The 12604-nt window shown below is 40.6% G+C and overlaps 1 protein-coding gene across 1 annotated transcript in view; it reads left to right on the top strand.

The window, feature by feature from the left end:
* The window catches only part of KHDRBS2 (KH RNA binding domain containing, signal transduction associated 2), a 387570-nt gene that overhangs the window by 162298 nt on the left and 212668 nt on the right, over positions 1-12604 (top strand). Inside the window, exon 3 of the mRNA XM_044422177.1 lies at positions 6961-7077. Coding sequence (XP_044278112.1) covers positions 6961-7077 — 117 coding nt within the window. The remainder of the gene's footprint in view (positions 1-6960; positions 7078-12604) is intronic.

Here is a 12604-nt window from a genome sequence, read left to right as displayed (position 1 = left end):
ACTGGTGGTGGTTAATGCTAACCAGGATTGCCTTGAAAACTTCTTTTGAAGGTGCTTTGCAAATTTACGGTTTTGAGTTAATAGCAGAGATATTAAGAATGCTAGATACATGTGAATCCTCTGACGAATAACATAACATTGTGAATCAGTCCTCATGATTGATTAACAAATACAATCAAGCATGCCCCAAATCCTTTTTATTAAACCAGTTTTAAAATCACTGATAAAATTTCAGTTTTTATGCACCTGTCTCTAGTAATGACCAAACTAAGGCAAAATGCATCCAGGTAATCACTATTCCTTAAATTAATGTTCTCTGCCTGCATTTAAAAATGTTAATAAATAAGCAACTTGGAAATTATCAGATACATAATTTTACCCTGATGCATATACCTGAACCTGTCCCTTGCCAGTCCTAGTCCAAACCTATCGCTCTGACATCATAATCTTCATCTCTGAATGGCTACAGCAAGTCATAATGTATCACCTACAGAACACCAAAAATATTACCTTTAAAATCCACCTCATCATCTCAAAAATGCAATGCTTTCTCATGGAATTATTTCACAGTTTCAGCTACCAACCTCCAAAGACAAAATGTGGAAACCTGGCTTTGGCAACTGAATGTGTGAACTTTCTTCATTTCAAACAGGAGCCAATACAGAATTTCTATAGTGTTGAATGTCTCCTTGTTATTCACACATGCCAATCTTCACTGAATGTTGTGATCAACAAGTGCTAAATGTGTGTATGAATGGGTTGCACTAATGTGCAACTGGACACATTTTTTGCGCATTGTTTAAAAAGTTGCAGGCAGAGGCCAGACTCTCAGTTCCAGAGAGTTTTATGAGATGAGCCATGCAATCATATCAGATTTTCCTACCTATGCACACTCTCAGAATATTGAGAAGTGTAACACCATACATGATCCTGTACTCAAACAAACCTGCCTTTAAGTAAATACTGTCTTTTAAAGCTATGTTAATGAGTATGGGCATATCAGTCAAATTAAAATAAGTACTTTCCATTGAATATGAACATGACCAGAATAAGAAAATTAATGTTTGCTTTACGTTATGAACATGCAAATCACCATGTAAGTGCTGCCTTAATTATAATTGCTATTAATGCTGAAATCAAAATTCCAGTGAATTATACTGCATCCTTTAATTAGATTTTGATATACAATTTCTAAAATAATTAACTCTCCCCCAACTTGGATGTCAGCCAGGTTATATATAATACATAATACAGGCTGATCATGTAATTAAAAAATGTTTCATAAAACCATTGATAGACCTTGCAGTGTAACTGTCTCCATTGACTTAAAATAAGATGGTGCTGTTTTCTTTCATTGGTGAATTATTCTCCAGGGCATTGTGTGATTGATGCCTATATCCATATGACAATTTTCTGTTGTATATTTACCAATTATGGATTGGCATGTTTGGATGCAGTTTATTAGGAATACACATAACAAAAATATGACTAAAAAGTGCAAGTAAATTGAAAGTAGTCATGCAATTTCACTTGTGTGTGCATGTGTGTGCGCGCACATGCGCATGTGTATTTGCATGCATAATCTGTACAAGGCTGAGAAGTTCCTGACCATGGTTCCAAAATGTGGAATGATATCCACAGAATTCAGAGGCATAGACCTTTGAGGCTAGTCTGGGAACCCAAGCTCAAGTCAAGTCAAAGGGTGCTTAATCTTCTACAAATACAACATACATAACTGCAGCCCAAGCAGGTTTTTTAATAGCTACATTGAGTTCCCGGAGCAACAGTATCTCATTCAGCTCACATCCTGGCTTCGCTCAGTAAATGGTCCGAATCCAAAGTATCACAAGGAGCTTCTTCTCCCCCACATTTGAGGTGTACTGGGGAGATCCTGGCCATGATTTTAGTCCTTTGGTAATAGAAAATTGACATCTACAAGGAGCAGGGCCTTCTCAGTCATTGCTCCATCTATGCAGAATGCTCACTCTTGGGTAATGCACCAAGCTGGATATTTTGTTGCTTTTTAAAGCTAACAAAAACCCATCCTTTCTACCTAGCTAGCCTTTGCTGTTTGATAAAAATGCAGCTCGGTCAATTCTAATGTTAGTTTAGCTTTATTTTATTGCTTTTTAAAATAGCTGTTATTGTATTGTATCTTTTTGTCAATGAAGGTTGACATTCAGTGAATCCCTGTGCTTGGCGTGTCATTAAGTGAAGACAGAGGTGTGGAACCTGAAGCCCAGGGCCATCCCCAGGATCCCAGCCTGCTCCCAGGGGGCGAGGGGTTCCCGATGGCTATGCCCACTGCCCTACCACACACATATCCATGGCTTGGGGGGTTTCCCAGCTTTGGTGCAGTTTTTCCCCCATTCTAAATTTTTGAAATAGCTTTGTCACTGGCAGGCAGAGTTTTAAGCTAAAGTACTGGGGTGGATGTGTGGTGCCTGCCCTTTTGTCTTTGCCTGTGTCCTCTCTGCTTGTAGTTATGCCCATCAAAGAGACGTGCCCCCTTCCAAGAGCTTCTCCAAGACTGGGGTTGACCTTTGAACTAAAAGAGGTTCCCCACCCTCTTGGTTGGAAGGCATCTCTTCTGTAGTTGACCCGAATCTGCTGGGTGGTCCCTACCATACATACCATACCATTGTATCCGAGCACACAAAGTGTGTTTGGACTGCTGCGTAACTTGACCATCTGAATGCCTCACTCCTTTTCCCTTTCATTGTTGCACCTACTGATAATATTTTGCTATGTCTACTCTAAAACATGTCCTTCTTGAAAATTAAAGTTCAGATTATTTTTATTGATGAGATTAGCTGTACTGGTGGTGGAAGTTCTTGGTAACTGACTTCATGCCGGGGCCAGGACCTAAGCCCATGCCCTCTGCCCTGTGACCCCATCTAGCTACCTCAACCTCTGCCGTCCCCTTCTCCTTTTGCCGTCAATCATTTCCAGCATCAAGGTCTTCTCCAATGAGTCCTTCTTTCTCATTAGGTGGCCAAAGTATTTGAGCTTCAACTTCAGTATCTGACCTTCTAAAGAACCATCAGGGTTGATTTCCTTTCTTTTATATTAGCACTGTGTAATTTGCATTAGCAGAATGACATCTCTAAATATTGCCTGTTGTATATTCATTGTGGCTTAGGTGAGCTCAGTGCACATGTGAATGGAAACTCATTTTTGTACAACTAGGTAGCTGGTCCTCTTGAGATGTTCAGCCCCCAGCATCTCCATATAGGCCTGGAAAAACTCATGTGTGAATCCCGGCTGAGCAACTGCGGTCAGCACCAACACTACCTCCGATCCAGCTCAGTAGAACATGGGCACCTGCCCATGTTCCAAATGTTTAGTCTTGACTGAGTTCCCTCTAATTACGTAGTGGTTTTTGTTTTGTTTTAATGTGCAAACAGTTCAATGCAACATTGGTATTATTTACAGATTAGAAGATCATAAATCAAAATGCTAATATATGTAAAAGGAAAAATAACTGGGCAATTTTTCACCAGAAGAGCTTCATTAAGTTTCCCCAAATAAAGATACATTGGAGACAGAGCCCAATTATTTTTAATCTCCCCCCACAAAAATATTAATGCTAAGACCCTCTAAGTTCCTTTATTTCCCTGCCACAACTTGTTACCAAATTCTGACAGAAAATTACTAGACCAAAAACAGAGGGAATAGCTTGTTATATCCGTGTGGACTTGTCCTCAGGAAGATGTTTGCTTAGAGTTACTGGCCATCTGCTTGATGGCACTGTGCCAGCATATGGGCTTTCTCTGTGTGTACTAATCTCTAGATTCAGACAGTTGATATGACCCAGCACATAGTCAAATCGTGCACCAATATAAGCATGAACTTCCACATTTTGCAAGACTAACAACATCACATCTATAAAAAATGTTTTTGTCAGAACATAGCTTAATAAAATGGTAGATTGGTAGATTTAATGCAGTTAGACCAGAGATTTAGGCCAATAAGAAGCTACCTTTTAAGTTTGTGCAGGTATCTAATTGGTAGTGTGTACGGCAGCATGCAACCCTAACTGTCTGCAGAGGGGCAGTAAAAAGCAGAGCAAGAATTGAGACAGAACGTTGCTTGGCTTGAATAAGTGGGCACTTCTGCATTGGATTCAGCCTGAATGTTGGCAGCGGCATGGAGCAGGGACATGTTAACGAATCCTGCTGGCTACCTGGTCTTCCCACCTTGGCCAACGTGCTAAAGGCCTGAGTAACAAGGCTGGTGCTCAGAGCATCGTGGCTCAGAGCACTAAGTGCAGCCTTTCACCACTCCTGCAGCACGACAGGATTGCCATGCCATGCTGGGCTGCCTCTTGCTGTCATGGGGAACTGGGGAGGTCAGTAGCACAATTCCTTACCAGTAGATCCAGACCAGTGCATTCAGTGTCTACAATGCAGTGACTCCCAGGTCCCTAGGTTAGCAATCCACATTATTTTTCATGGTACGTGCTATAAAGTCTGTTCAGCAAAGTTAACTGGTTACTTTGGGGGAAAATCTGGAAGTTATTGCATTATTGCATCTGGAAGACTCGGTGGCTTCTTAGCAGATAAGGTGGGCTATCAACATGATGGGTGGGTGGGTGGGTGGACAGGATAGATAAGACTGATAAGATGGAAAATAACACTACCTTCTTGCTCAGGTTCATACTTCAGTTCGACAGCCATGGCTTCTGCTCTTGTCCTTGGTGGACCATACCAGTGCAGCCTTTAGCATCAAAGCTAAATCAAGCTACATCTCACCTGTCTCTTGGTGGTGGTAGAAACTTATTGGTACTTTATTACTGGTGGTGGTAGCTGGGAACTGTCCAGAGAGTACAGGTGTTTCTTGGTATGAAAAAGTGAGTATTCCTGGTACAGCTCCCAGCTTCTGGAATCTGAGATTGAACTAAACAAAGATAATTTGGAAAGGTTTATTCTACCTCAGTAGCCATAGGTGAGTGTCACCTCATAGATCTTTAAAAATACCCAATTACTTATCTACATTGTTGTGACAATGCTTGAGATTCCCTTTCTACATATTTTATGCAATGCACTACCCATCTGTAATGCATTTCCTCTAGCAGTTATGTCTCTGAGTAATTGGGTAGAAAGTTTCTAAATATGGATATGTGTTTCTAAATATGCATATTCCAATATCTGACATGCTGCGGTCTCCTCAGATATTGTGAATAGGCATGAGCTCACTGAGGATAAATGAACGATGGTTGGATCCAGAGCAGACAGATACTGGTGGTCAGGACTGGGAGCTCACAGGATGAGGGACTGAGAAAGAGTGACTTAACACAGTCCTGCACCTGCCATAGACTCCTGTAGAAAAAAATTAGTCAAAACTGACTAACGATGCCTCCTTGCTGGCTTACAAAGCAGAACACATGGAACTGTAAAAAATAATGACAACAACAAGCTTGAGCAGAGTTCCCAAAAAAAGAAGGATGAGTAGTAGGTAGATCTCCCTAAGTTTTGGATTCCACTCCCAGAAGGCCCTGCCAGCCTGGCCAGTGATCAAGGGTGTGAGGAGTTAAAGTCCCAAATAGCTGGAGATCTACTTTCTGCCCACACCACCACAGGGTGCACTGAACAGAGAAGGCATCATTTTTGAATTTGGTGACAATTGCTCTTCAATAGCTGGTATCGCGTAAGTCTTTTCAAGGTCAAAGGTCTTTGCTGAACACTTCCCAAAGTGCTTTGGCTACTTGGTGGCATAGAAATAAACAAAATAATGACAAAAGCAATTTTGTCATAATGATAAAAGAAAGTAGGTTCATAAGCTCTCCATCATCATCATCCTCATCATCTGTTTAAATGGAACTATACATTGCCCCACCAAAATATAGAGTTGTGGATTTGTTCATATGGATTTGAGCTTAGGAAACTACTCTTCTTTTTTCTTTTCTTTTTCTGGCACAATATTTTGAAACTGGAAAAACACCTTTGATGTTGAACACTTTTGTTTAGTAGATGCCAATCACTAAAGAACAATTGCCTCTAGAAGGAGCCTCATACATTCCTTACACTGAAATTTACATAATATTTTATATTTTTGAAAGGAAAAAGCCTTTTGATGTGTGTGGGGGTTTTTTACTATATTTAGTAATGTTAGTCCATTCTGACTTTCACAGAGAAGTCTGTGACAGGTCCTGAACTATGGATTTGGTCATTGTATTTTTATCCTGCCCCTTTTTCCAGCAAGGAATCCAAGTCAACTTGCAGATTCCTGCTCCTCTCCATTTTATCCACACCACACCCCTGTATTGTTGCAGTCCTGCACAGAGATCAGTCGTTCCTTCATGGCTCTTTCTTATACCATTCTGACAATGCTGACTATTGTCTGGGGAAGCTTATGGTGTCACAACACTCTTCTCTTGGTTTCACCAAACTTGATGTATCCTGTTTGATAAAGAGAGGAAAATATTTTCGATATTGTGCAATCAGAGTGCGGCAGCTGGGGGAGGAAGGCATTTGCAGGGGAGACTCAGTAGATGAGAAGGAGATGCTTAATTTACCCCTGACTACAGTATTGCCCTGCTGTGAGATATGGGGACGGCCACCTGCTTCATTGGCAGGCTCGTCTTCGTGAAGAGCTGTTGATAGAAAGTTGATAAAGCATCTCTCTCTCCATGGTGGGAAGAGCTGCAGCTCTTGAATTAGCTGTACCTGTTGAATAGCTGTACCATCCAGAGTACAGATGAATGGTGATTCACTTCAGTTTCGCTTTGTTTCAATAATTCACAAATCTCTTCATATTGCAATGGAAAGAATTTGAGATTTACAAAGTCTAAGGGAGGAAGAAAGCAAAACTGTTAGTGTTGTCCATTCCTAACCAAGGGACTGTAATCTCAGCTGTTCCTAATTTTTCTTCTAGAACATATTGTTCCTCACTATGCAAGGTATTTACAGAAGCAAACTTTCCTAACTTCCATTCCTGCCTATTCTGTTTGTTTTTCAGTTTAATTTTGTGGGGAAATTGCTTGGTCCAAGAGGAAATTCCTTAAAAAGATTACAAGAGGAAACAGGCGCAAAGATGTCAATCCTGGGTAAAGGTTCCATGAGAGACAAAACTAAGGTACTGTACCCAATCCTTGATTTTCAGTTATATCCAATTAGATAAAATAATTGCAACATGTTATTTTCCGAGTGTTAAGTTGTTCCAGACATATTTGTGAAATTAAATTATGAAGGAAATTATAAAAGTTCCCATTTTGTAAAAGAAAGTACACTGGAGAAGGGGAAAGAGCTCTGCGCACTTGGTACATATCAATGCTCGCTTTTTGTGATCTTATTTTACCTTGAAAATGTTCATTGTTTAAATTGTAAAACTGTAGAAATGACTTCGTGCTAAAGATAATGTACTTTTTAACATTTGGAGGTATGCAACAACTTAATGTGCAAACTATTTAGCAGATGAGAGAGAATATGTAAGTGAGTAACAACTTCTTAAAATGTATGCTAGATGATCGTAGAAATCATCTGCCTGGCTTTGACCACTTTAATTTTTCTCCCCTTTAGGCATTTCACTGCTTTTTTCAGATGACTGTGCATAAAATGATGTTAACGTACCCTAAAGCATAATCAATGTCCATATGGATAAACAGGCCTGGCATGTTTATCAGTTCCACTTCATTGTATCTGAGACTTTATTCAGAAAACCTATTTTGTGCTTCTCTGGCACAGACCCCCGTCATTCATCTCAGCTGTTAACACAACAGCAAAGAAAACCACTGGTGAATCATTAGGTCGAAATTTTCATAAGTCTATTTAATGCTGTAGCGTTCTTGGCTGTTGCCATCTTGTTCAACCCAAAATCTACAGCTTCAAAATGTAAATAGTTAAAATAAATGGCACATTCCATGTGATCTTGTACATATTAGCGGTCAATTGAGTTCTTGGTGTAGCTCGTATGTCATGCTCAGTTGACTAGTGCAATGTGATGATGATGAGGATGATGATGACGACGACTGGAGAGGTTTTCTCCAACCCAAAGGTTAGTTGGTCCTAGGAATGAGTAACTTACCCTGGAGAGCATCCCTGGAATAAGTCATACCATTAGGTAGGAAGAGATAGCCATGGAGCGGGGGGGGGGCAGGATGGAGCAGCAGCCACATGGAGCAGTGAGTGAGAAGGACAAGATGCTGAAGGACAGAGCTGAGTGTGTCACATGGTCTACTCTACAGTCCCTCATCAATCCTACTGTCCGCAGGGGCAGTCTATTCTATGCTCCATTGGCAGTGCTGAAATAACTGTGCCATTGAGCTCTATCTTATCCTATTGACCCCTGCCAATGTATTTGGCCAACCCTGCGAGCTACCTGCAAGGCCTAGCATGCAGCCTACTTGAGAAATAGTTCAGGGGGCGGCCAAGTTCCACACACAACTCACTGAGAAGCTGTTGTGACATCAAGGCCTAGCTCCATTGCGGACACATAGGTTTTCCCCTCTGTGGGCAATAGCAGCCTTGGGGAACAATTGGGCTTCCAACTACAGTTTGGGTCCCCACGCTACACGCGCATCCAGTTCCTCTCCCTGCAGTATGCTCTGCTCCTTGGTAAGACTGGAAAATGAGAATTACAAGCTTAGAACTCTCGCAGAACATAAAAGTTGGCCTCCCTTGCATGAACGGGAATGGCACAAAAGCATCCCTGTGAAGCATGCTATTCTTCACCCCATCTCAAAACTGTTGCTATCCACTTGAAGCACAAAGGGTTAATTTCAATCTCCCATTCATGTCTGCTTCAATTTTGGGTCTGCAGAGAGCAGCATTAGCCTTCTGCCTGCTTGTCAACCTCCCGTCCAGTCTTTCTCTTCCCTCTGTTTCTGCCAGCCCATCCATTTCTTTCTCTTTCCTGCTCCCAGCCATGCCCCCATGAAAGTCACACTTTCTCTCAAGACCCTCCCACCTCTCTCACATGCCCCGCTCATGCCTTCCGCACACCTGCCTGATGCTGCCAAGGTCCCACTGATGCTCCCCGGCCTTCAACACCTTCTGTGTGCCTTCCCCAAGAATCCTTACCTCTGTCTTTCCTTTCTTCCTGCATCCTCCTCCTACCTTGTTTCTTTCCTAAGAAAGTATCTGGCCCAAAATCTTTCAGGGAAACTAAGACGCTGGGCAGCTGGAATCTCGCATTTCTCTCTGCAGTGCATCCAGCACAGAGAGACACATTTAACTCACTGTGGCCTCACCAACACCAAGTGAGTTGCCCGGACTGTAATAGCACATGCTGTACCATGTCAGGGAACCCAAATCGAAAGGAGTAAAATTGCGACTGGACTTCTTGAAGAAAATACTCCCCACGCCTTCTTTGGCCTGACAATGTGTGAATGCAGGAATAACATGTTGACATTTTCCTAAATTGTTGAACTTCAAAACTTTTTGCACATACAGTATGATAGCTGTTTGCTTATCATGATGAAGACAGGAAGGAATTGTGCTCATCATAACAACCATTTCACACTGGGGTCTTCTGACAGGCTGAAATAATAGACCCTCTGCCCTGAGAGCTCTGCTTACTCAACTGCCTCATATGGTACTTTTAAAGCTGCCTTTTCTGGACATTTCTGGCATTGCAAACATAAAAGTCACTTCTGCAGCACTTAAAGTGGCAAGATTAAACAGAGGCTAAATGCTTCAACTTACCAGTTTTTCCCCTCTTTTACCCAGCATACCGTTTGATCAAACTATTAAAAAAACCAGGCAGCCTGATGATGAATGTGATGAAAGAGAGCAATTAAAAACCTATAGGCAAGTGAAATTGGATTACATCTAGAATTATCTATAGGCATTCATTCTCAGAAATTTCATTTGTGATGTAAAATGTTTTCCAAGGTAATCACCAGTAATTATATTTGTGCCTACATCTTCCAAGGTATATCTTCAGTTAGTAATTATCTGCCACTACATATTTATGTGTGTAAATAAAGAATTGTTTTCAGAAATTCATAAAAATGATGTTGCCTACAGTCTGTAGTTACATCTAATGTTTATATTTCTCTGCATATCACTGCCATGTCACATTTTTACAGGGGAAGGGGAAAGATTGGAAGGAAAAGAATGTCCTCTACTACAAAGCATTTAATTAGTTACTGAGGCCTACTTGCTGTTAGGCAGGGTTTAACAGGGTCTTTTTCATGCATAATTTTTGCTTTTCTTTTTTTATTTGATTTTAAATTTTGTATTGTTGACTTTTATGACATTTTAATATGTTTTGATTGGTATATTTTATACTGTTTCTAATGCTGCTGTGAACCACCCAGAGAGCTTCAGATGTTGGTTGGTATAGAAATAAATAAAATAAAATAAATACATGAGAAATGCATCAAGGACACTCTCAAGAGTCAATTCTGTGTTGGTGGGGGGGAAGACAGCATTGAGGAAGGAAGTGGCAGTAGCGTGACGATGACAAGAAGTCAGCTGCTCTTGCCAAGTGGCTCCAAGGCCCATGCCAAAAGCCATTCACAAGCCATGCTGCTGGGTTTGGATGTCACAACAAGCCACCCTGACAACAAACCATCCTCACCAACCCAGAGACAAGTACCGGTTTTCTGCATGGTTAACAAACTACTCCAAAGTCTCTGCACTGGCTTTGGAAGTTCCAGTGAAAGGATACAGAGCTGTGGTTGATCCCACTGGGGCTTATCTTGCGCAAACCAGTGACAATCTGAGAGATGAGCATTACAGACAATTCAGTGGGACCTTGTATTAAGTAAGCCTGTCAAAAGCTAACATTCATTTGCAGCAAAAGGATGTGCTTATTACTCTATTGTGCTGATACCACCTCCTCATTGTGAGGAATAGAAAATAATAGTCTGAGCACATATTTCAAAATATACCAGGCCCGTTTTTGTTTTGTTTTGACAACATAACCTGAAATCCTTCTAAGAGTAAGCTAGCTTTTGGCATTGGCTGAAGCACATTCTCTTACTGAAAACTCTTTGGATCTGAAGCAAACCCTAAAATTGTCCTGCTAAAGTTTGGAGAACAACCTCTCTTTCAATCTCCTGTGCTACACTTTCATTGCTAGGCATGAGACTGGAAGTTCTTTAGGTAGATCATCTTGTCCAAGGAAAGCTAACTGAAAGCTAACAAATCCTAGAGGCAGCATGTAATGTATTCATCAACAGCAAAATGAAACAGAAGAACCTAATGCATTCTGAGATCCTAGAGCCATTCTTCCAAAAAAAAAAAAAAAAGTAAAGGTAATATAGATATTTGTTCAATATGTTTTAAAGGATGTCCAGATGATCACATTAACCAGGAGCTCCTGCTTTATAAGGCCCATCAGCTTTTGAATTGAAATGGAATGTCGGGGTGCTAGCGTGCGGGTGCCATTTGGTGGTGCCTGCAGGCTCGACACTTGCAAAATGAGTCAGATCACCCACTTGCGACGAGCGGGACAACTGCAATGAGGCAACGTGTGGCTGTCATGAGCAGGGCAGTTCTGAGCCCTGAACACCCGAGGTGCTCGCTACCTTGTATTAAACCCACTTGTATTTCCCTACCAGTTTCATAATGTATTTACGCTATTGTAGCATATTGATTTTTGTAAGTCACTGCTTAATATGAGTGCAGCAAATAAGCATATATAGACTTCTTAAAATCAATTATATTTTTCAAACCACATAATCGATATTTTTCCTTTTAAAGGAAGCAGTAAAGTACATAATAATAACTAATAAACTCAATAATCCCTAAACATGGGTTTGTCATATTTCTGTTACTATACTGAAATAAACAGTTCCTGCTCAGAGATAACATTCTTTTCCTTAATGATCACTGGCTTCAGAACAAAGAATTTATATGCAATCTAGCAACTTGAATATGGGGGGAAAAACCTTAATAGAAAGGCTAATTCCTGTGTAGTTGCAGGGTTTTCTCTCTCTCTCTCTGTGGACATTATTGTACATTTAAAGGAGATATCGACAGTGGGTTGTATTCAGTCAGTTAATAACACTTTAATCCCACTGAAATCAACAGACTTGAGTAAGTCACAAGTAACTTGTTCCATTGATTTCAATGGAACTAAAGCGTAACTAATTTGCCTCATTGATTGTAGTGGGAATGAAACATGACTGATCCATGTATCTGGATCCAGCCCAATTTTCCTTTCAGAGCAGATGAGATGCTTTTGCAGCTTCTGACATTTTGCAATAATTTGTTCTGCTACCCAAGTGCCTTAAGTAAGCACTTTACGCAAATCTTCGTGAAACACTTTAAGCAAAATGAAATGATCAGCCCATACGCTATACAAGCAAAAGCGAGCCAGAGATTTAAATAAGATCACTGCATTGTATGGAAGTAGTTATGTACAATGCCTTTCTTTGTGTATTTTATTTCTTTAAAGGTTCCTGTAGAAAATAAATCCAAACATTGTAATCATACTGTACTTTCCCTTCGAAATCATTAACTGTTATCAAGGATCACAATTACACTGTGCAATCATGTAAATTGAATCACTTGAATGATCAAGTGACATTAGTGGGTTTAGGGGTGACTTAAATCATTATCTGGATGTGCCAAAGAAATAGTGATTCATTGCTGGTTTTGGCAAGAATTCAAAGAGCTACTTTAGGTACTCCCGATGGCTTTTAAGCCTGCCC

The sequence above is a fragment of the Varanus komodoensis genome, unplaced genomic scaffold (genome assembly GCF_004798865.1).
Source record: "Varanus komodoensis strain SLA01 unplaced genomic scaffold, ASM479886v1 scaffold12, whole genome shotgun sequence".
NCBI lineage: Eukaryota > Metazoa > Chordata > Lepidosauria > Squamata > Varanidae > Varanus > Varanus komodoensis.
The sequence above is the reverse complement of the archived record's forward strand: the minus strand, read 5'-3'. Positions and strand labels throughout refer to the sequence as shown.